This window comes from Perca flavescens, chromosome 5, assembly GCF_004354835.1.
Source record: "Perca flavescens isolate YP-PL-M2 chromosome 5, PFLA_1.0, whole genome shotgun sequence".
Classification (NCBI taxonomy): Eukaryota; Metazoa; Chordata; class Actinopteri; order Perciformes; family Percidae; genus Perca; species Perca flavescens.
Window position 1 is genome coordinate 22,105,560 of NC_041335.1, and position 25,739 is coordinate 22,131,298.

The following is a 25,739-nucleotide window of genomic DNA, read 5'->3' on the forward strand; positions in this document are numbered from 1 at the left end:
ACACACACACACACACACACACACACACACACACAAAATCCTGTGTGTGTGCCAGACCACCCAAGGAGCCAGAGTCCCGCGGGGCCTGAGGTGATGAGCAGGCGCTGCGGCTGTACAGACAACACACACCCCTTACACACTCACACAAAAAATGCACATACACACACACGTATCTACTGCCAGCTTAAAAAACTGCACAGCCTCCTACTTAAACCACACCTTAACACCAACCACACACACACACACACACACACACACACACACACACCCTCCCTCCCTCATTCCTCAGCTCACAATTCAGTCAACAAGAGAGAGAAATAATTTGAGAGAACGAGAGAGACGAAGCATCTGTAAGTAGAGTAGAACCCGGACTTCTCAGTTGGTCAACTAACATCCAGACAGATACAGTGTGACTCCACTCACAATCACACAAACACATAGTGACTGCTAGCTGACCCCAGAGTGGGGAGAATAATCATCACATCTGTCATCGGCGCAGGATTGTGTGTGTTCCTATGTGTGTTTTTGTGTTGTTATCTGGACAAGATTCCTGTTTTTTTTTGTTCATATTGATGAATGGAAGCAAGTGAGAGACACAAAGGAGGAGGAAAGAGAGAAAAAGATAAATGGAGGTTTTGACCACAGGAAGTGCTTAATGGTGATAAAGAGACACACATGCACATACTAACACACATCTTTACGAGGCTGAGAGATGAGTACCACTGATTGCGGTTGTGATTTGTGTGTGTGTTTGTGTTCCATAATAAAGATGGGTATCAGTATGATTGTCTGCCTCACTGCAAGTCTGCCCTCCACCAGTCACAAAACCACAAGTGTAAAGTATGCATGCTATGTACGTGTGTTATGCGTGTGTGTGTGTGTGTGTGTGTGTGTGTGTGTGTGTGTGTGCCTGTTTCCAAGTGTGGTTATTTGTGTGCATAAGACGAGGCTGCATGGATTAGACCCATGGGGTAAATGGATCATGTTTGACAGACTCGCTGTACTAAAGCCATCTATCCGCACATGTTAATATTGTACTCACTGTGGTGACATCTTGCAGCCCTCTGTGTGTGTGTGTGTGTGTGTGTGTGTGTGTGTGTGTGTGTGTGTGTGTGTGAGTGAGAGTGCGAGTAAGAAGAACAGGGGGTAGTGTATACAATTTTATATAACTGCAAATAATTGCATACATGTTATTGTGTTTGTTTAACTAATATGTTTCATAAAGTTCGATTTTGCATTTGCTGGAATCTGACAAACTTTGCAAGCTTTTAATGTTTTCCCCAGAAGGTAATTAACAAATCGCAAAAGAAAGCCTCTAAACTAGGACTAGTTTACATGATATGTTTAGGTGTTGCTTCATACTTCTCTGCGGTCTGGTAATTAGCAAGGGACAAATCCTATTTAACTTTCCCCAGTGTAATATATCGTGCCGGTCACACTGGCGCCGATTCTTTTTCGTAAGGCTACAGCTGCCCCCAAACAAGTGTACCTACTTTACACCTACTTTCCATACATAACAATTGATAGGACTGTGTTTCACCACACGCTGTGCATAGGCTGAGGAGGCAGAAAAAATCGAATGTGAAAAAAAGGCATAACACGGTTTAAGAAAAGTCTTTAGCATTTCACAAAAGCTATGACAAATTTAGTGAGAAACCCTGTTGGTGATGGCCCAATACTATAAGTCCAACGTTGACCCAATCACCAAGCTAATATGTCTGTCAAATCTCTTCTGTGCAACCCTTACTTGTTTATATTTTATAGTTTATATAGTTTTTTTCTTGTGCTATCCTTCTATTTCATTTGCTGCTGTAAAGACTCTTCACACAGGCTCAATCAAAAGTTTAATCTGATATTGTCTTATCCTTACAGTGTGTATCGCTGGAAAACAACAAAATAAGTTACCATAGTTATGCGGATGACACACAAATTTACATAACCTTATCGCCAGGGAACTATAGCCCAATACAACAATTAAATATGTGCATTGAACAGATTAATGATTGGATGTGCCAGAACTTTCTTAAATTAAATGAAGAAAAAACGGAGGTGGTTGTTTTTGGAGAAAAAGAGGAACGATTGAAAGTCAGCGCTCAGCTTCAAACGACAATGTTAAAAACAACAGACAAAGCAAGAAATCTTGGTGTAGTCATGGACTCAGACCTAAATTTTAAAAGCCACATTAACATAATTAAAAAATCAGCCTATTATCACCTTAAAAATATATCAAGGGTCAAAGGACTTATGTCTCAGCAGGATCTGGAAAAACTTGTCCATGTTTTTATCTTCAGTAGACTTGACTACTGCAACGGTGTCTTTACAGGTCTCCCTAAAAAATCAATCAGACAGCTGCAGCTGATTCAAAACGCTGCTGCTCGAGTACTCACTAAAACCAAGAAAGTGGATCACATCACTCCAGTACTGAAGTCTCTACACTGGCTTCCAATGCCTCAAAGAATTGATTTCAAAATACTTTTACTGGTTTATAAATCACTAAACGGTTTAGGGCCAAAATACATTTCTGATCTGTTACTACATTATGACTCACCCAGACCTCTCAGGTCGTCTGGGACAGGTCTACTTGTTGTCCCCAGAGTCAGAACTAAACAGGGGGAAGCAGCATTCAGTTTTTATGCTCCACATATCTGGAACAAACTCCCAGAAACCTGTAGGTCCGCTGCAACTCTCAGTTCTTTTAAATCTAAGCTAAAGACCTATCTTTTTGATGTTGCTTTTCTTTAAATAATCTATTTTATTAACTTTAATTTCTTATACTGCACTGTAACTTTTATTCTTATACTGCACTATCAATTTTATTCTTGTCTTTTAATGTTTTTAATTTGTTTATTATTGTTTTTTAATTGTTTTCTAACTGCTCTTTAATGTTTTATGTAAAGCACTTTGAATTGCCCTGTTGCTGAAATGTGATATATAAAAAAGCTGCCTTGCCTTGCCTTGCTGTGATTGAGTGAGCGTTTGTATAAATTAACAATTCAGTGATTATTAGAGGGATTTTGTCAGACGTCTCTTTCTGTCCCAGTTTTTACTGTTCTGGTGACGTCTATAATTACTGACAGATGTTAGAAAAGTCAGCTCCCCTCTGGATCCCCCCCACCTTTAAAACACACACACACACAGACACACACACGCACATAGCTAGACTATTGCTTTTCAAACCTCCCACACAGATACTACAACTACTACACTCACACATGTACATGAGCGTGAGGATATGGACGCACACACACACACACACACACACACACACACACACACACACACACACGCAGAAGGATTCAGTTACATGGACCTCAGCCACAATCTGGACAGACACAGGGCCCACCACTAAACAGCCTCAAAGATGGAGGGAGAGGGTTGGATGGATTTAACAAAACACATTCTCCTCCTCCTCCTCCTCCTCCTCCTCCTCCTCCTCCTCCTCCTCCTCCTCCTCCTCCACACACACACACACTTTCAGTTTGATGATAGAAATCAATAAAACAACTGTCTGGAGAAATGAGGACTGGAACAGGACTATTAGTAAGAGAGGGGCCCCACACGACTGAACTTACACACACACACACACACACACACACACACACACACACCTGTAGAGAAAAGGCTCTGAGTGCTGGGATGGGGATGAGGGCTGCCATGAAGAATGCTGTGACGTTACTGATGGAGGTGAGAGCCACGCTGGCCCCTGTCCTCTTCAGACACTCCCCCGTACGGTCCTGACAGAGACAGAGAGAGAGGTAGATGAAAGAAAAACCAATGCAACTCAACTCTTTTGATCAGAATGTAGCCAAAGGCAAATGTATAATACTTGAGATTACAATTATCGTATTACTGATATGACTGACAGTGATTGCAACGTTTCAGCCCCGAAGCACTCTTAAATAATCCACCTGGGCCTGTCTACTTCTGTTTGAACAATAAAGGTAAAAGTAGAAATACAGAACATGCTGCTCCTCTAAACAAATACATTCTTATTGTAATCATGACTGCTGCTTTTTTTTTTACCATTTAATGATAAACATGCCAGACCCTCGGAAGGTTTGGCGGTAATTGTGTGAAGATTTGAGGACGTGCAGGACCACACAGGGAGTGTTTGCAGGTGTGTGCATCTTTGTGTGTATCTGTGTGTGTGTTTTTCAGACAGGAGAGATCAGGTTCAGCTCTGTTTAGTTTTCAACTCAGCCACAAAAGGAAGTTGGGGGATGAGGGAGGCATAGCGACAAGGGCTAGAAGGGGAGGGAAAGAGGGGAAAACAAAAACAAGCAAATACATGCCTATGTTCCCCCCCCCTCTGGAGATGAAAAGTTATCCCGCTCCACAAAATGCACACACACACACACACACACACACACACACACACACACACACACACGGTTGCCGAAATACTTTATTTACACGTTTGGAAACTTTGGTTTCTGCCAGTTCTTTTCTTTTGGTAAGTTTTATTCTATACATGCCTTAATCAGCTCATAATGAATATTTTGGGTCATGATCTAATATAGACCGCAATGGTCGGCGTTCTGTTTTTAAAAAGGAACAGATTTAATATGGAGCATTGCTTAGATAAGCGGGCTGAGTGTGTGGCACATAGTTGTTAGATGCCACATCACAGGCACAGACAGGCTTTCATACATTCCTCTATGGATGAGATAAGTCAACAGAGGAGTAAGGAACATTGTGGATGTTTGCCTCACCTCGAATGGGATCCTCTTGTTCTGTCCGGTCTCACTGAAGGCATGAGCAAGGAGGAAGACGTCATCCACTCCAACACCCAGAGCTAAGAAGGGTAGCACCTGTGTGGAGCAGCCAAGTAGTCAAAGAATGACAATGATAAACATTTTATCTCATTGTTTTAATCATTTCAACATATCAATACGCGCCAGTGGCATGTGTGTGCGTTACCTGTGTGGTGGCAGCATTAAAGGAGATGCCCAGGAGAGAGCAGAGGCCCAGGCCAGCTGCCACAGACAGTGTCACCAGCAGGACACCCGCCAGCCCTACAGCCCCCTGAGACTTGGCACAGTCCCACCGTAGCATTGTCAGACACGCATAGGCCAGCTGGGCACAAACAGCAAACAATCCATTCATCAATTAACCTGTTGTGTGTGTAAGTCAAACATTAAATCTTTCCCCCCCTCTATTTACTTCCGTCTCCTTCAATCCAAGCCTAGACTTTGGTAGCATAAAGCAGTTTACAAAATGCATTTCCCAAATAAAAAAAATACTCAAAAAAATGTATTCAGTCTTTTTTCTGGCTCTGCTCTCACCATCAGCAGGTATCCACTGGCCACACGGATGACACTGATGTCTGAGAAAGACTTGAGAATATCTTCTAGAGTGGTGGTGGTAAAAGACAAGACCTTCTGAGACGAATTTGCTGCCACACTCTGCAGCACCGCCTACAGAGACAGAGAGGCAAACAAAAGCAGATAGATAGAGAGAAAAGGCAACATGAAAGAATTTCCCATAAAAATTGTAATTTCCGCAGGAGCATTTACTCTCCCACAGTGCAGCAGCTGCCCAGTCAGTCATTGCTACCTATTTTAAATGTTCAAATATTGTGTTAATTTATAATGAGCTACTGCTCTCTTGTACCTTCTAAAAGTTGTGTTTTTTTTGTGCAAGTCTCTCCAGAATAAAGGCCAATTAAATTTTCTTTTTTTCCACCACATTCCTACCTTAATATACCAGCATACATTTGCACCAATTTTCCACGCAATACTGACCCTTGCAAACTGCCTGAGTTCCAGTAGCAATTAACCCATTCTTAATATAACTTAAACGCGTATTGCTGAAGCAAAGAAGTGCATTTGACTGATTCAATAAAAGCTGCCCCTCTGATGACAGCCAAACTGTGTCTTTGAAAAACAAAAACAAATACAATTGCAGCCCTGAATAATGAGCTCTGCCTCTGTAGTAGGAGGTATTTGGAAGAATCTGCAGACAGTACCATGACCCATCCTCTCACTATCTCAGGGCAGACAGATGGCTTCAACATTGAACTGCAGTTACTGCTCAGTGGGGAGCAATGCTGGCTGACACACATTAGGAAACACGCACTAGATCACACACACACTCACAACCACGTGTGAACTCGCACATGTGTCAGGCAAATACCGACATGCATGCACATACTATTCTTGTAGACACGCCAAATCGTACATAATACACACCACGAAACACACACACACACACACACACACACACACACACACACACAGTAAGACTATTTGGCAACTTTTTTTCATGATTGCCATTGATAAAAACACTGTATTCGAATAAACAATCACAACTCTTTTTTATATATTAGTGATCTCTGGACCTGAAGATGAATGGCACACACACACACACACACACACACACACACACACACACACCAAGGTCACACCATGTCGAACAGAGGTTGGGGCCCCCAAAACAAAGAACAGATGATGTCACACATGAGCCACCAATGGGGCCACAGCTGGGAAAGCAATTGTGTGTGAACGTTTGAGTGTGTTTGTACGTGAGTTAAAAAAGAGAGAGAGAGAGAGAGAGAGAGAGAGGAGGGAGCAAGAGCGCGAGAGAGAAAGAGAGAGAGAGAGATATCCAGCACTCCCTTAATGTATTCCAGACATGCTCACCCTGTTGCTCTATTGCTCCTCTATACTGAGCAGTGAAAGGAAAGCTTTAGCCCTTTACCACACACCAACAGTGGTTCTAGTATCTATCAGGGGCACAGGCTTTGGATGGGGCCTTTCCATGTTCACCTGTATCCGGTCTGTGATTTACAATGTGGTTGTAGAGGATTTAGGGTCTCTCTCTCTCTCTCTCTCTCTCTCTCTCTCTCTCTCTCTCTCTCTCTCTCTCTCTCTCTCTCTCTCTCTCTCTCTCTCTCTCTCTGTCTCTCTCTCACACATTTCTGAGTGCTTTGGCCCTTACCTCAGAATATCTCCTCTGCCAGGCTTCCAGTATAGCTGCAGCCTTTTCTTCATTCCAGTTGATGTGGGAAACCTCGTCGTAGCCTCGAAAGTGCTCAAACATCTGCTTGGGAGTCATCAGCTGGAACATGGTCTGTAAGGCCTGGGCACTGGAAAGGAGGGAAGAAGGGAGGGTGGCAGAGTGAGAGGGAGGAAGAGATGGAAAGGACAAAAAGAGGGCGAACAAAAAGACGGAGGTCAATGAGGTGCAAGCATTCACTGACAACATCATGTTTATAAAAGAAGATCAACAAGGTGAGGAGCTGGCTTTCTGGATTGTGCAAATAATATCAAGGGTTAAAACTTGGATTTTGAAATGTACAAGACACACCAATCAGTATTTTGTTTGATTCCCACCAATGACTAGCATTAAAAGCTTTGGGGTTTTAGTCCATAGACAAGAAGAGCAAATACTGTATCTTAGGCAAGCTTTGAACCCAAGATACAGTATTTGCAGATTGGGTGACCACTTGCCAGCATATAGTTCACCTAGTATGTGGAGTTTGCATTTACCTATTTACTAATCTGATACTGAACAATCATCATTATCATCATCATAACAACAACAATCACATTTCTCATTATTCTACAACCGATTAAAAAAGACACTAACAATGACAAAATAAATGTGTTCTAACATATTTATTTGTCCAAAACAAACTATCCTACTCCAACCTGCTCTCCCTAAGATTCAAAGCTCTACTCCTGCAGCCAGCATCACTGCTAATATTCGTTGCGGTGATATGACATGGCAACGGAAGCCTTCTAAAGAAATATACAGTGACTTTTTTTTCTTTATGGACGACTGCAGTGCTGAACCAAGATGCCTCATAAATACTAGATAATAGGTCCATGTCTTTATTCCAAACCAAACAAAGAAGTTGGATGGCACAAAAGATTAGTATTTCAGAAAAGGTATAGACTGGATTTGATAGTGACAAAGGATGTGCCAGATCCCATAAAATGGGTATCTTATCCGAATCTGCAAGATTCCTGATCATGTTCTGACAAATTGTAAGAGGGCCCTGGTGCACATAGTAGAAGGGTTATAAAGAAATAAAATATATTAGTAATTAAAAAGTGACTTTGGGATAAATTTCAACTTCAGTCTATGTAATTTCAAATCGTCAAATTTTACGAACAATAGAAGCAGACATTAATTAGTCGTTCTGTTTATGAATGTTATCTTTGTAATATGGTGCTAACCAGGGTACTGGTGGCAGTTAGTAAACAAGGTGTAGAAATTGAGTGCCAGCAGTAACAGCCCATTGGAAAGAGCAACTAAAGCACGCGCACGCACACACACACACACACACACACACACACACACACACACACACACACACACACACACACACAAACCCTAATGACCCAATCTTGCCAGGAAAAAACATAACCACAAAACAAACAACGCACCCCACTGTACTCTGGGGCAGTATGCGTGTGAATGTGTGTAGGGGGGGGTTTGCCTTTGTGTCTACATGCATGTGCATGAACCATCCAAACTGCAATTTCACATTAAAATAAGTGGTCCATTAACAAAATGTGGATAATTTGTGTAGCTTTCCCCTGTTAAAAGGAAGCTATTGATAAAATGTGCATGTTTTTAATTCCTGTGTATGTTTTATATTTACATAAACATCATGTAAAACAGTAATTGACTATTATGGAGAGCATACAGCTTATTGCACTATAAAATGTGTGTATTATATATCCATATATACTACATAATCTTTAAGCTTTGTCATGGTCCTTGTGCTGGAATTAAGTCTGTGTACCCCAAATCACTGTATATTTGGATAAACTAGCCAGGTAATAGATCACTCTATGTGTGTGTGTGTGTGTGTGTGTGTGTGTGCGCGTGTGTATGAGTGGGAAGTGTCCAAGCAGAGCGGCCCGAGCTGAGCAGGAACAGCTGGAGCTCTAAGATTTCACTGGAATCTGCTAATGACTGCAAGATTTACAGCACACCGCGCACACGCATGCATGCATGCGCCATTTCGGAGAGCATAAAAGAACAAAAAAAACACACACTCACTCAGAATAAGCCCTGCAGTGATCACAGCAGTGTTTATGAGGGTGTGTATGTGTAAGTGTGGGTATGTTACCTGAGCAGGGGTCCGCTGCCGTTCTTGGTGGTCCCTCCTACGATCAGTTCCTCCTGCCAGTGCATGTACTTCCTGGACAGACCATGGCAGCCGCCACTCAGGGCCCGCGCCACGTCGATTTGCTGGTGCAATAAAATCAACAGGCGAGAAAATAACTGTCAGCAACTAGTCTCAAACCAAAGACTTTATGTTTTACCAACATACAAAAAAATGTTGCATGTGTACACATATTACAAGCTCAAAGCTTGATCCTAGGTGTGTGTGCCTACCTTAGTTGAGTTCTTATTAGGCGCAGTAAGGGGGCAGTCAGGGTCAGCGGGGTTCAGACAAGGTCTATCCATGTATCCGTGTCCAACATCTGCCTTTTCCAACATGTCCTCAAAGACTTCCACGGGAAAGTTTGCCCGTCGCAAGTCCTCAATGAACTCCTTAGGGTCAAAGTTGATCCACTGCAGTGGGTCTTTACCTCTGCAAAGTTAAAAATGTAAAGAAGAATACTGTTTAACCATGTTTTAAGTTGTTGTGTTTCTGGCCACTAACTAAATCTATTTATTATTATTATTTTACTGAAGCGTTTATTTGTATTTATTTGGCCATCCTTTCTATTGGCAATGAGACTTATTTGAAAGAGAAAACCAAAGCAAACTGAAAACCAACATCCTAGTTCCACTTTGACCTACCAAACTAACCACAGATTATTACCATTTTAGTTGCTCACTTTCAGTTTTTCCTCCAAATAAAGTGGTTAAGGTAATCTGGCTTAATTATGATTTGTTTACAACCTGTCTAATTGAACATTAGTGTTTCTAGTTAGTTAGTTAGTTAGTTAGTTATAAATAGATATTATAACTAATGGAAATGATGGCCAACATTTTCAAAATATGCTGGAGCAAACATGCAAGAACATCTACATCAAAGCTAATTAAATGTTCAATAGTTTTATATACAGTATATGTGGTGTACAATTCCTTGGCTGATTAGATTTTAGACACTTGACACCTTGATATAAGAATTGTAAAGGGAGACAGTGACAGTGAGAGGACAGTGTGAGGACATAACGTGTCCAAGGCTGGATTGCATTTGTCAGATGTTTGGGTGTAATTACCTCCAACTTTTACCTCACAAAACACATGTCACATGTCTGAGAGCAGAAAATAATCTCTTTCTTGCTAGGTGAGAAAAAACAATAAATGTAGTCTAATTTCCCATCATGCAATGGCACATTGCTGAATTCCTACTCTAAACCAGTCCTTGTCTCTCTATGCCTCACACATTCCTATCTCCCTTTCTCTGAATCTCTCTCGGTCATTCAGACTACATTGTATGTGCTTAACCAGGCTTGGGTAATTATTCCCAGCCTTCCAACCAGAACATAGTAAAAACCTTATTGACCATCTGAGACCAACAGGCAACACACATATTCCCATACTCTGATGACACAGACTTAAGCTGATACACTTTCACACGTCCACAAAACACACATATGCACTGATGGCAATGGCACACATTATGTGCATGCACAAACACATGCAGAAGGTCTGCTGAGTATTACTGTAGCAGCAGGCCATTAGCAACAGAAGGGGCAGACAATGGTGTGAGGCCCAGGGCTTGAGAGAAACTATCGGCAGCGATACGCATGCCAGCAACCACTACAATAGAGCCTTCAGAGGGAACGACAAACACACACAACACACACACACACAGACACACATACATTTGTTCCTCTGTTCTACTAAAGGGGTAAAAACAAGATCTAGAGATCCAGATCTCTCTCTCTCTCTCTCTCTCTCTCTCTCTCTGACTTGAAAACAATCTGAAAATACTGTTACCACATACATTATACATTAATTCCATAACCAGCACTCATGAGTTCAGCATTCAAGGCCTTTTTGTCCCCACACATCATTTTAATCAGTTTGCCAACTGGCCTCACAGCAAGGAAAGCCCTATGTGTGCCCAATTAGAATTCTTTAAAAATAGCTTTTGATCATTTGACCGTATGCTTGAAAGGGATCAGTCAATCTAATGATATGCTGTGTTGGCATGTTTCGATTGTGCTGACACATCATAAAATACAGATTCTGTCTAGTAAAAAAGGAGTTTTGCGTACTTACGGGAGATAGACCATTCCAGACTGAAGCTTGGCTCCCTCCCAGAAACAGTCCAAAGGGGTGATAATGAGGCAGGGATGTAGCTTTTCTATGATCTAATTGAACAAAGACATGCCCACACACAGTAGGTTTGACAGACATTGACAACAGGAAGTGTTTATAGGAAAAAGCATCAGAGATAATAATATATAGATTGTACTGGGCATGTTTCAATATGATCCAGAGAATAAAACTAATTGAACCATACTAAAGCATTTGCATCTTACCTGATCCATAAAATGAGTTTCTGTGACTAGTTCTCCTGATTTGTAGCATAGGTTTTCTAATTTCCATTGTCTGAAAAGGAGAATAAAAGAGTTTATGTTCAGTTTTTGTTATGGCCATATAACACCATGAGCCCTTAGGCTAGACTGATAAAAATAATGATAATAGATGATAATAAATCTTTCATCATTATGAGGTACTGCTAGCCAAATATGCTTAATATGCAGGTATGCTGCATACATGGACAACATATCAGAAAATATTATATAGAGCAATTTAATGCACCAGAAACTACTAATGTAACTTAAAGCGGCACATATTTGTTTCAGAGCTATTTTTATTTTATGGCATTAAATTGCCCTTCGAGACAACGTTTTGATTTATTATTTTGGGCAAATAAACTTTAATTGTCCAGAACTGGAAAATATGATGCTTAAAGCTGTACAGACAAGAGGCAAACTGGAACACAGGTAGACATGAAATAATTAGTTACCTGTTATAAAGGTAAACATGAACTCTGCTAGCACGGATAGCTGAGTCCAGGTGCTGCAGGAGCGCATCCACCGTTAAAACATTGGCTCCGTCCTCCCGTGGCGTCTGGATCATAAGCTGAGGGTTAAACATGGCCTCCTCACCTATATTCTGCCGCGTGTACTTCAGTTCCTGGTTGACACGCCCACCAACTGGACAAAGGAGAGATAAAACACGCATATTTAACACACTATATATATATATATATATATATATATATATATATATATATATATATATATATATATATAAATATGATTTGATTTGCAAAGACATCTCAGGCTGGCCAGGGCTTTATCACACTTAAAGTAAGCTTGTATCACTACAAAGCCAAACATCCTAACTCCTTTGAATCCAGAGGAGTAACATCACTCAAATCCACATTTTACAAAAAAAGCTCAATGTTTCTACTCAATTTGCTAACAAGTCAGCGGCGCCAGGCCACGTTGACTACAGTGTGTGACAGTACGTGTGTGTATGTGTTTGATAAAGAGAGAGAGAGAGGCTCTCTTCCAGGCTTTGCTCCCAGTATCGTGGTGGGACTAAGCCCTGTGCGTGCGCTCTGAGCTCTTAGCTAGATTGAGCTACAAAAGCAGCCTTTCAAGCCCTTTAGCTGCCCTGCTACACCCCAGTACAGCCAAGGCAAATCTGGCAAAGTCTCTCTCACAAACACACACACGAACAAATGCAGGCAATTGCAGTCATGAAAGATGGGCAGAGTCCCAGATTTTCAGTCAAATGCAAGATTAAACAAATGTATTTCACAAATTCATAAGCTATATAAAAAATGTTTATGTGCATTTTTCATACTCTATTCAGCCTGAGATTTGTGTGTGTGCCTGCGTGTGCATCCTTAAGTTCCGTGTATCTGTGTCTGATTTACGAGCAGAGGATTTCAGTGACCAAATGTTTAGTGAAAGCTCATGCAATTTGTAGTCATCTTTTTTCACTTGCACACACACACACACACACACACACACACACACACACACACACACACACACACACACACACACACACACACACAAACAAATGCTTAGTGAGAGAGCTGACTGTGTGAAAACTCTGTAACATTTTATTATGCCTTAATCCAATTTAACAATTCCGCTAGATTCGTGCAACAGCAGGCATAGATTGAATATTTTCAGCCCATTGTAATGGCATTAAAGTTGAACATAAGCACGCCTGTTCTGCTGAGCTGGACCACCCAGTCAGACCAATGGAACAGGCAGGGAGGGGGGCCATGTCTTGGGGCATTAGGAAAACACATTTGATTTCTTTTTTTCTGGACCCAAACAGCATTCCCATCTGATCCTGTCTGAAGGCATGTTTATAATACTCATCATTAATAGCAGGCCTAGGCTAACCGGAGCGACATGCTTTCCACTGCTAGGCCAGCTACACGGCTATGTTACACCAGCCTTCAGAAGAGCACGCATGGAACTCATTTAGACCCTACGCACACTGACAGTGCACTAACAAGTCGACTTGTCTGGTACACTCAACGCTTAAAGGCAAAGCTAGCCCGAGGCTTGGTTAAGGTGCACTGCCAAGTTGGAACATTGGAACACAGGTATGGAGAAAAGAGGTCCATCTGCATTCAGTTTCTACATATGCAAGGAGATGAGGAAATGTCTGATTTAAAAAGATTTGAGGGACGAGCTTAGAAAGAATTCACTGTCTGTTTTGAAGACATTTCATGTTGTGGACTGCCACCCAAAGACCTTGAGTTTACAGCAAGCAGCGAGGGACTGGACAAGTCAAAGGAATGTACTCTCTCTCTACAGGAAGCAGCACATCATGGCCTCGGGCTTAGAGAATTCCACACTTCATGAGGTTACAGCGTTTTGGGGTTAACACTCACACAGCCTTGGGGTGAAATTAACACCCCAGCTGGACCAAGAAAATGTATGAGTGTGTGAGTGTTCACTGACGTTCTGGCGAGCATGTGCGTGTGTGAGTGCGTGTACACACAGCTGTGTTTCTTCAATGACACATATTCCCATATTCATTCTCCTAAGAAAACTGGTTGACCCCGACGTGTTGATATCTTGAAGGTGTCCTGCTCCAGGCTCAGCTGCTGTGACCTAAAACAAAGTGTCACTGACTTTCAAATGCTTTCCAAACCAGCGCCGTTTCTCACTCACTTCCTTTCTCTTCCTTGTTCTATCCATCATTCGCTTTTCTTTCAACCAAATTTGCTTTAATTGTTGATTATTCTTTTGGTTATTCATTGAGATAATACCCATCTGATGTTACCACAGCCCAAAGTGAGGCCTTAAACATGCTCAACATAATAAATGATTTGAATGATATCAATCGATTATTCATTAATTACATTTTCAAACTTCAAACGTCATCAATTGACAAACTGATTTACAGCTAGAACATATGGTCTATTAACCGATAAGTCGATCAACAGCAAAGCACTCAGCATCAATTGAAGATAATTGGGAATTGTTGGAGTTGTTCTTTAACCGTAAATTAGAAAATGTCACTGGTTTCTCAAATGTTAACTTTTGCGGGTCTTCTTAAAGGTCCCATGGCATGAAAATGTCACTTTATGAGATTTTTTAACATTAATATGCGTTCCCTCAGCCTGCCTATGGTCCCCCAGTGGCTAGAAATGGCGATAGGTGTAAACCGAGCCCTGGGTATCCTTCTCTGCCTTTGAGAAAATGAAAGCTCAAATGGGCCAATCTGGAATCTTCTCCTTATGATGTCATAAGGAGCAAGGTTACCTCCCTTTCTCTGCTTTGCCCGCCCAGAGAATTTGGCCCAAACATCAGAGAGAGACATCATGGCTTTCAAACAAGCAAAGTTGACCAAGTTGGTCAAGGCCACACCTCCACCTTGCCCCCCCCCCCCCCCCCCCCCCCCCCCCCCCTCTCCTCCTCAATAGCTACAGACACAGAAATGGCACATACTAAGGAAAGCTCATTGTGGGACTGGCTATAGTGGCTGTAATTCTGCACCAAGGCTGAATTTTGGGAAAGAGACTTCAGATACAGTATTAGGGGACCACTAAGCTCTATATAAAAGCATCCAAAGAGCACCATGTCATGGGACCTTTAATCTTCTGTGATAATTAACTAGGTACCTTGGATTTTGGACAACAAGCAATTTCAATATGTCAAGTTGGACATTTTATAGACCAATGAATCTGCAGGTTAATCAATGATAAAACGTAAAAAAAAATGTAGTAGTTGCAGGCCTAAATAAATTATTTGACCAATCATGTCAGCACTACTCTCCACCTAATTCACACACCTGTGTTAGTGTGTACTGCCATCTGTTATATCTGCATATGTGCGTTGCCTGGTGAATGATCAAAAACACTCCTAAACTAAGCACTTCTCAACACAGAATCAAAGTGAGAAGAGAACAGAAGAGAACAGGAGAGGAGGGAAGAAGTAAAGGAGAGAAGAAGAAGAAGAAGAAGAAGAAGAAGAAGAAGAAGAAGAAGAAGAAGAAGAAGAAGAAGAGAAGCAGGCCTATGTGGGTCACTGTATTGGAGTACTCAGTGTGGGTATTCAGTGTGTTGCATAACATTAACCCCTGGTCCCCCCTATTCTCAAAGTAGGGGAACGGGGGGGCGGTGGGGACGAAGGGAGGGAAAGTAGGTTTCTAAAGAACTGACATCACCCCCTCCCTCCTTTCAGTTCTGAACTCCCCCTCATCTGTATACTCTCATTTTTTCTCTCTTTGCTCTATTCAGCTCTACTCCGTGATTGGCCAGATCATGGTGGCAATCAGCCCTGCCCCTCTGTCAAAGCCAGCCCACCCCCCTTTCCCCTTGCCAACTTTCTCTCTTTTCCATGCAACACACAACAGCATAGCCTCACTCCTTGCACACACTCTTACTCCTGACAACGGAAGCATCCCTCACTTTCAGGGAAAACATGCACCAGCGGCAAACAACTCCTACAACTGTGATGCTTGTATGAAAACACACACATACACACCTTGCTCATACTGTATATCCAAACATTTCACCTCCCACCAACAGAAACAGGAATGACCTTTCAGCAGATCTAGAACCTTTAGTTTGAAGCCCCTGTGACTCTTACCAGCACTTAACGGAGGTTATAATATCTGTCCGGGACCGCATACATGCATACATGTATATATACTGTATGTATGTGCTTGTGGCTAAACACATCTTTGTGTGTGTGCGTGTGTGTGCATAGAAAGGATTAGCTGGATTAGGCCCCCTCTCAGCAGGGACCCCCTGTGGTGAGGAGGAAGCCCACCAAAACCAGGTCATCTCTCTGACACCAAGTCTATAGCGACCTCCCATACCCTGAGCCCCCTATACCGCCAGAGGAAATGAAGAGGACTACACAGCTCTCTGCAGAACACCTACATGAGGGTGTGATCTGAAACCCATTCCCAAACACTGCAAAATAGCCAAAAGCTACTTGAAAAGATAGTTTAACAATGCTAATATGAAAATACATGTTCCTTTTATGCATATGTTTTTATACATTTATTATATGTTATAGACAAGAAAATTATACAAGAATGGATAAAAAAAACAAAAAAAAACTTTATTAATGTCTGTTTTCATGTGACCATTTTCAGATAAGGTAATTGTTTAGATAGAAATGTCATCATACAGGAAAAACTCAAACACAGGGCTTTCATTTGGAAAATCTGACACAATCGCTTATGCTAAGGCTGTTACTTAAGACATTTATCAATGAAAGACAAATGTACAGAATGGATAACATAAGTGCGTTTCCATCAACTGGTTTGGGAGTGAATAAACTTCGCTACAGCATAGTTCTGTCAGAAATTGGCGCTATATGCTACGCGTGGCTGTAATTTGCCAGTAAACAGAGCAGAAGAAGTATAGGTTGCTAACCAGAAACAAAACAAGTCACCTTGGCCATCTAATCCATCTATGAGAGAAAAATGGAGAGAGGTCTTCAGGAATTTGGTCAGTTGGGCAAGTTTTAATTGTTCATGTCAGCTAGTATTGGCCATGTTTAACGATGTCCGGAGATGAAGACGGCATTATGGGAATATCCGGAAAGACGCAGACAGCGGAAACAGCTGATCAATAATGTGAGTTAAATGTTCGCTAGGTCAGAACTTATTCGGCAAAGGCGTTTCCATATACCATTTAGTGCATCTACTCTTTTTCAACAAAAGCAAAAACCAACTCAAGCAAGTGTAAAAACCTATATGATGCAATTTAGAATGTTTTATCAAATTTTGTCGTTTCCATTCAGCTTTTCTATACGATACTTCAAAATATGCATTAAAATACGTGAATGTAGACACAGCTATAGATGCATTTGTTACAAACCGTTCCATAATTTTCTCAAATATCTCTCATTTGACCTTGCTTAGTCCCTGCTACAGGTCAGTCTGTTCAGGGAGAGTTTCTCACACCAACTCACGTCCCCACCTCCTCTTTTCTCCTCCTTCCTGTTTGTCTCCTTCTCAGCTGCTAATGCCAATCCCCTGACAGCGCTTTGATCACTGAGAGGAACCCACCTGTTGGCTTCCTCCACCATTCGTCTGCTTCTATCTTCTACCATCTGCTGTCACTCCTTCTGTCTCTCACTCAGTCTTTGTTTCTTGGATTTTTTGAGCAAGTAACTGCTGCTTCATATTATTGCTGCAACTGTACATCTTGATAGACCTGCTCAAAACTATTCTCTGCGGCCATGAGGCATGGCTGAAGATATCCTTATTATATTATGAAGATGAGATGTGCGAATTACTTCTAACAATGAAAATATGTAACAATAGCTAGTTAACAAAATTCAATGTGCCACAGTTATGTTTGCGGTATATTCTTGGGTTTTCTCTGGCCAAATCTTTACCGATATTGTAGTGTTGACTATTGGTGCTTTCACAAAATATTTACACAATGAGATTTTTGATAAATAATCATCAGTAATGTGGATATAATGACTAAGTGGGTAAAGGCAAATGATAGAACAGTTACAACAGTCTGATAAGTTCAGAAAATGACATCACTTTACTGTAATGCAGCCTTTAAAACCAGGAAAAGACAACACTTATGTCATATCAGGATATTACGATATCCAAAATTTAAGACGATATATAGTCTCATATCACAATATCGATATAATATCAATATATTGCCCAGCTCTAGACACAACCAAACGTTAGCGATTGGTTATGGCAGATCCAGAATGGCTCTGGGCAGATCCAATAGTTTTAAACTTCAACAGAGTACCCGTCTTCAAGGAAGTTAACACTTGTCAATGGAGAGTGGCCAGACTCTCTGTACAAATGAAAAGGTGCGAGAGTCTGGTAGGACCAGGCTAATGCTGGTGTGCACACAACTACAAATATGTGATGAAAGGCCTCACTGAGAGCAGAGACCCTATCTGACCCATGTTGAGCCCCCCTCTCTCCTGCTCACCCTCTCTCTCTTTCCCTCTCTCCTTTTAGCTTTCAAATAGGAGGGGGCACACAGAAGAGCGGTAAAACAAGCAAGGTAGAGGGACCACAAAAGAAGAGGAAAAAAGTGAGAGGATGACAGAGAACAGAGAGGAAGAGATGATGAGAAACAGAGAGTGCTCTGACATGCAGCTGTAGCCGAGTCTCCCCTCATGCAGCTACACACCCCTAAGCACCCCGACCCCTGACATAAATGTGACACCCCAGCTGCCAACCCCTGCTCTCTGTCCGGACCCCCAGCCATACCACCAACACTCACCCCCCAACTCCAGCATTACCATATGTATGGCTCCCCTCGCCCCTGATTATGCTAATCACCTGTCCAGCCCCTGCAGCCCCTTAAATGGGTGTATTTAGCAGTCGGCTGGCTCCCAATGCAGCTTCCCCTGGGCCCGAGGTGTACATTCACACACTCCTCAATGGGCAGATTCTTCCACATTGCTGCCTTCATTCAGGTTCCACTCTCCCCTCCCAACCCCCCACCTCCACCCCAAAAAAAACCTTTTCCGTGCCAATGGATTCACAGAGCAATGGGAAGAGTAGTAGCACAAGAAAACGCTGACTGAAATACTGTGTTTGTAGCATGTGCATGCACGTGTGTAGTGGTTCAAGTAGAAATACCCAACACATCGGACAAATTATGTATTAATACGTGTATTCGACCAAGAGGACATGCTATTGCCACTGTAAATGATGTAAAAGTTATCAAAACTCTCCACATAAAGTTCACTCTTTTAGTACACTTATTTAAGTAAAATAAGAGACATTAAAACAATAATTGTAAAAAGAAAACAACTATTCCATCAACTCCAGCTCATCCTGTATCTCCTGTCAGTGCCTGTCCAATGCAAGCCAAGTGAGCGATCTCCCCCTGCTGCATTTACTCTCCTGTGATTGGCCCACAGCCCAGCCATAACAGTCCGTGACATGAGCCTGAACAGCCAATCTCAACCAGCCATCTCTCAGTCATTTCCTGGAAAGATGGCCCATGATTCCAGGTATCCCAAAATCACACATTCCAAAGTGTGGGATAGAAGACACAGAGAGAGAGTTAATGGAAGAAAGGGTTAGGGTTAGAGTGTTAGGGTTAGGGGGTTAAACAATATTTCTTTTCCAGTTACTTAATTCTTCACATCTTTTTATGGTTTCCTTTACACTTATATAATGTTATGGTCACTACGGCAGCCTATCATTTGAAATTTGACAATTGCTCCAGTCTGAAAAAGACCTGTTTTGTCTGTCTCTTTTGCTGCTAAATGCTCCACCATTTTCATCAGTTAGTCACAAACTTAGTGTAGTGTACAGTGGGTTTATGAGAGATTGTTTGCTGAGAGTAAACCAAAACAATGAGCTGAAAGACGCTAAAACGCTCCATAGAGCTGATGTGAACTACAGAGTTGGGTGATTATTCTCTGTGGTTTTAATCACTTAAATTATTCTTTTCACATTACACAGACATTTGATCCACTGTTAATAAAAAAAAAAATATGGACAAGAGCAGCTTAACATAAAAATACTGCTGTAACTAGCTTAACGATCTGACAAAGCGATACCAAAGCTCAATCTACATTTGCACAGCAAGAATATTTTAAACTTACACCGAAAGGCAAAGTTTTAGGATTTGCCTTTTTCTATCCAGTGTGCATGTTAATTAAAAATTTTTCCTCCACAAATGTGTTATCCTGCATCTGGCCTAAATACAGCATGGGATGTTGTTCACACAACTACCGGAAACCGAAAAACAGAAACAGAAAACCGGGGAGACAATGACAGAAAAACAATAATACCTATCAGGCGTTGCCACCCTTAATAACACAACAGTCGAGTCACAAGTTACCAATGTCGTCATGCTTCAGTCAGACTTGCAGGGCGGTCTTAGTAAAGGAGACTATTTCACTCTGATGCATACTGACTCAATCTGGAGCTCCAAACCTCTCAATCATCTGAGAGAGGAAATGTTTTATATCACTTTATCTTTATGCCTTGCATGTGCATGTGTGGTACTTGTGTAATTGCTGTTGTTGCCAGATTCTATGACTGAATGCTGTAGGAATTGCAATGAACTATACTGCTACGTACGTAACCCATGTGTGCCAGAGGGGCTCAAAAACTCTAACGACACACAGAATTTGGAGAGGTTTATAGAATGTGCATGAAAAATGATCTGCGCTGCAGTCTGAAAAGTATCAATCCACACTCCAACCTCTCTCCTGGTGTACGGTAGGCACTGCAGCCAAAACACAAACACACTACCGCTACTATACTCCTGCTTCTTCCCTCACTCGGTCTCCCCCCTCACGCACACACACACACACACACTCTCACACTCACACTCACACTCTGCTGTTTTGTACTTTCTCCACCCCTCTGGCAGTCAGCGCTGTGAGGGAGGGAAGAGAGGAAAGGGGAAGAGGGAGGGAGGGAGGGATAGGAGAGTAGGGGAGGAGAGGGAAGGAGGGAGGCCAGACCACCCTGCTCTCATGGCAGGGCTGAGTGTTTACATTGCCGTGGCTCACTCTGTAATACATCTGGCATTCTGAGGCCACTCTCTCCAGCCAGGGATGGGGGAGTGGTGGTGGTGGAGGGGGGGTAGGAGGGGGAAGGAGGCTTGGGTAAAGAGAGAGACCTTTCTGGCAGAGAGGAAAAGAAGAGAGAGAGAGAGAGACAGAGAGAGAGAAAAAGAGAGAGAAAGAGGGAGAGAAAGAAAGAGAGAAGGAGGTAGAGGGGGAGGGTAATTCTCTCTGCAGTCTCCTGTGGTCGGTCATTTGCAGGGCTCTGGTTTTTGAATAAGAGCGCCTAAAAGAATGCAAAATGTAAACAGAGAGCTTGGAGGCATCTCAGGATGTCGTTTGTGAATGGAAGTGCATTTGCCTTGAGAGCAGTGCACACACACACGCGCACACACACACACGCACACAAACACACAGTTAACGAGCAAATTTATAAGTTATTTCAAATTTACTTTTGCCAGGTAGGGGTAATATACACAAAACTGCTTTCAAATGAGGGAGAGCTAGCTTGAGAAAACAGCGTTGTAAGTCTGTGTACAGTACCAGAGGCGCAATGTTTCCCCACACTAAATCCCTCACCAGCAAGCCTGCACTTTTCATCAACTCGTAAAGTTTAACACAACAAGCTGGAATGTTATTCCTTCTATAGAGGTTTAATCCTGTTTGTAGTGAACTGATAAACACAAACTTAATTGAGTCCAGTTTGGAAAATGTCAAAAGTGTGCATGTGTGCACTGAAAGATGACTCTATGTGGTGTATTCTGTGCAAACCAGCAAAAGATATTGGGTGTGGGCGCATTTGTGTGTTTGATTGCCTGTGGCCTCTGAATGAAAGCAGTTGGAGATGGAGTGTGAGGGACAGGGTGAAAGAATGAGAGAAAAAAGGAGAAAAACAGATAAATAAAGAAGAGAAAATAGCAAAGAGAGGCCCATCGAAATAGCCTGCCATGCCAGTACTGGTCAACCACCTAGTGACTCACAGAACCAAATTGTGTGTGTGTGTGTGTGTGTGTGTGTGTGTGTGTGTGTGTGTGTGTGTGTGTGTGTGCATGTGCATGTGTGTGTATAAGTGTGCGTGCATCCATGCATGTATCATGCTACCATACACATCAAAAGCTGGATAATTCAATCATGCAAACCACAATCCGCTCAAAGGAGACGCCACATTCAGGGCACTCTTCTTCCTCCTCCTCCTCATCTTCATCCACAAGAAAGGATGTCAAGGCTTCTTCCGCATGCACTTAACATTATACCGCTCCCTTCTCCGCTGCCATTACCAGCAAAACAACAAAACAACCACCAACTCTGTCAACTAAGCTCTTAATCACACTAGATACAAAACAGACATGGGAGGGAGTTGCTTTAAAAAAAAAATTAGGTTGGTCCTATTAGAGTGAATTCTGAAACCTTAAATCAGGCTGAGGATGCACACAAACATGGATTGGCACCATTTTAACCATTTGATATCAGGAACAAGCTAATGAACATTCAGGGAGTATGACTTTGAAATGCCTCCTCTTTGTCGTGTCATTCCTCAACATATATTCTGTCGTTACAGCAGGAGTGATGGTTTGCATTAATGTGGAAGTTGGATATTTGTTTGAGTTCAAATTATTATACTGTACAGTAATTCAGAGATCCGATTCACTGCCCTCTGCTGGAGGACAGATGTCAAAAGGTTAAAACACAAATTCATAAAATGAAATACCGATAAAGGAGAACAATGCATAGTCTCCAAACAACATCTGGCTCAGGAGATGCACTCCTACAGGCATACATAGGAAAGTACACGCATGAACATATACAGGACACAAACAATGCCTTGTGACAGCTGCGACTTCTGCTGAATTTCTCCCCCCCCCACCAACGCACACACACACACTCTGCTGTGAGTCTTCACTCTGCACCCAGGCCACAGGGTGAGTATCAAGTGATGTTTTAAATAGCGGGGCCTCTACAAGATGACCTCAGGGTCCCAGGGGCCCCGTGGCCCCTGCCCTCTACACTTATGTCCCCTAAGAAAGCGCTCTGGGACCTGGGGCCTCCCCTCAGTCTGTAGCCTTACAATCCATAGCCCTATGCTCCAGTCCAGGCCATAAATCTGGGGACTAAAAACTCATTTCAACTTGAATCACTCACACATATCTCTGTGTCCATGATGAAAACAGAAGACATCCTCGAAATGCTGCAAACCCCATCCTCTCTTTAGTTGATGCTAAAGCTACAGGCTAACCACAACTCAGCCCAGATTACAGTACAGCTCCATCTCATCTGCTTAAACCCCAGTTTCAACTTCAACCCTTGCCCGGAGCTTTAGCTTCAAAAGCCCTACTTCCAAATGTTCTCCTGCCGGCACCCTCTCTCACCCATCAGCACATCCACGTAACCACAGCCTCATATCCAGCTCCAGCTCCTCTCTCAGCACAGAAACAGAGTTAAAGAGTGAGGGGCCGTCCAACAGGAAGGCCACTGTTTACGCGATACTGTTTTAATTAGAGGCAAGCGGCGCTGCTATTTTCTTTACAATTTGGCCTATGTTTGCCTTAACCCAGAATGCCAAGGGATGGCTCCATTTTCCATGTGTGGCCAGGAGAAACTCTAAAGGGGTCTTACTCCTCTCTTCTATGCCTCTGCTCCCTAAACGTGGCTTATAGCCTATAAGTAAGTTATAGGTAATCATCGCAAGATCATCCGGAATCATCTGCCATTTAAAACTGAGGCTGTATCTGAAGTCGAACAGAGGCCAATAGGCATGTGTTCTGACATTGATGAAAGCACACAGAGGGTGGCGAGCCACATTTGTGTGTGGGGAGAGCAAGATAGGAGACCACAATACTACAACTTCCTGTTTGAGCCAATCATTTCCTGTGAGCGCCACAGTGGATATAAACACAGCATTTATCTTCAGTGTGGATGCAGTCTACCCTGAATACATGCCACTATCATTTCAATGTGGTCCTCGTAGGAGAAAAATAATAATAAAAAAAAAAGAAAACTAATTACTCACTAAAACTATCATTCCCTAAATGTTTAGCAAAACACTAACCCCCGTACATCCTCACTGGTTTTACACAATCAGCTCTTTGTGCAGGCATGCGTCTTACTCACAATTGGTCTCTGTCGCTTTGTCTAATAAACAGAACTTCCTGTGTCTGAGTGTTTATAAACAGTGCTGAGTGAGCACTGTGTGAGAAGAGACAATCACTGCGAAAGCTGCAGCACGTGACAGCGTGTAGGATAAACACACTAGCCAGCTCCGGTACGCAGCTAATGGTGTTCCGCTGTAGAACTCGGCACTAGCAGAAAGCAGGTGACGACGGACACGGCATGAGATCACAAATGTAAAAAATGGGGCTGCATTCAATTGTAGAGGAATTGAGAGCTCTAATATGAGCTGGGTGTAGTGTATGTGTGTGAATGCGTGCGTCCACAGGCCACACAGCTTCCAGGCGGGGTCGTCCATGGGTCGCCTGCGGAGGGGCAGTTCCAAATGAAACATAAACAGCCGCTCTGTCCTCTCTCCTCTTTTTCCTCTCAGACGATGGGCCAGTCCCCCAGCACGGCCCAGCACAGCGTTCCACTGGCCAGGCAGAACTAATCTATCCCTCAGCTGTGCAGTCTAATCTAAACAAACAGATCTCTCCCCATCAACATCTGGAACCCCTCACATACCGGGACCTAGGAAACCACCACAGCCCAGTCTCTTTCTCAGTGTGAGTATGAGCCAGTGTGAGACCATGTTGTCGATTGTCTACCAAAGGTCACTAGACTTGGTTCAACTGTCAAAGCTAGCCTGTTCTGACAATACCAAAACTCTTTTGTGTAACTTTAGTGAAAGACAAAATAGGAGATGAGGCCCAAAAGAAAAGCTTACAATTTAATCATCAGTCATGTCATGTGCCAGTGAATTTGATGTAATGCCAATTGTGTCAGCTAACTTTACAATCGGGCCGGTGGATCATTTTTTTAATACCAGATTTATTTTTTTTGTCTACAAACAAGAATAATGGCAAACACTAGTCACACGTTACCAGGGCCTGAACTGATATATTTTGTCTGACATACACAAAAAGGGTATTTGTAATGATAGGAAACTCAGAGAAAAGCAACAAATCTTCACATTTGAGAAGGTACAAGAAGGCTTCTCAATAAATAACTTCCTAAAGATCCATCCACCAAACTACATATTCTTGAGCAAGAGACATTTCATCCCTTGTAGACTTTAAACGTGGCTGTTCGCAGTTTGCTGCTTCATGAAGCAAAGCAGCTGCAATAAGCTTGAATTCATAACCGTTAGAATGTATTTCAAGTTTCCAAAAGTGTCAAAAAGTATCAAAACATCCATAGAAACTCAAAGAACTGCAGTATAATGTACTTCTCCGCTGTCCTGTATGCTTAAATGCTCCAAATAATATTTTCCAAAATATGGCTAAATACACTATACTTCCAAAAGAGTTCTCAGAAGGCTAATAGTGTGACATCAAAGAGTAAATAAAGACAAATATGAATCACAAGTTGCCAGAGCTCAAAAGAGATGTCCTTGAATTTCTTATTTTGTGGTAAAAAAGATATTTACAATGATATGAAACAGGAAACATTGACAACTATCACAAGGAAGCGTTTCCTAGGGCTGGGCAATATATCAATATTATATCAATATATCTTGATACGAGACTAGATATCGTCTTAGATTTTGGATATCATAATATTGCGATATGACGTACAGTAAGTGTTGTCTTTTCCTGGTTTTAAAGGCTGCATTACAGTAAAGTGATGTACTTTTCTGAACTTACC

The 25,739-nt window shown here is 42.2% G+C and overlaps 1 protein-coding gene across 3 annotated transcripts in view; it reads right to left on the minus strand.

The window, feature by feature from the left end:
- The window catches only part of ptch1 (patched 1), a 67,825-nt gene that overhangs the window by 36,592 nt on the left and 5,494 nt on the right, over positions 1-25,739 (minus strand). For all 3 annotated transcript variants that reach the window (XR_003692612.1, XM_028578731.1, XM_028578730.1), the window contains exons 3-12: positions 11,954-12,143; positions 11,463-11,532; positions 11,200-11,291; positions 9,355-9,553; positions 9,086-9,207; positions 6,940-7,087; positions 5,286-5,417; positions 4,921-5,076; positions 4,713-4,811; positions 3,609-3,734 (exon numbers count right to left, since the gene is read on the minus strand). Coding sequence is in view for 2 of the 3 variants with exons in the window: in XM_028578731.1 (XP_028434532.1) it covers positions 3,609-3,734; positions 4,713-4,811; positions 4,921-5,076; positions 5,286-5,417; positions 6,940-7,087; positions 9,086-9,207; positions 9,355-9,553; positions 11,200-11,291; positions 11,463-11,532; positions 11,954-12,143 (1,334 nt within the window). In the remaining variant the exon portion in view is untranslated. The remainder of the gene's footprint in view (positions 1-3,608; positions 3,735-4,712; positions 4,812-4,920; positions 5,077-5,285; positions 5,418-6,939; positions 7,088-9,085; positions 9,208-9,354; positions 9,554-11,199; positions 11,292-11,462; positions 11,533-11,953; positions 12,144-25,739) is intronic.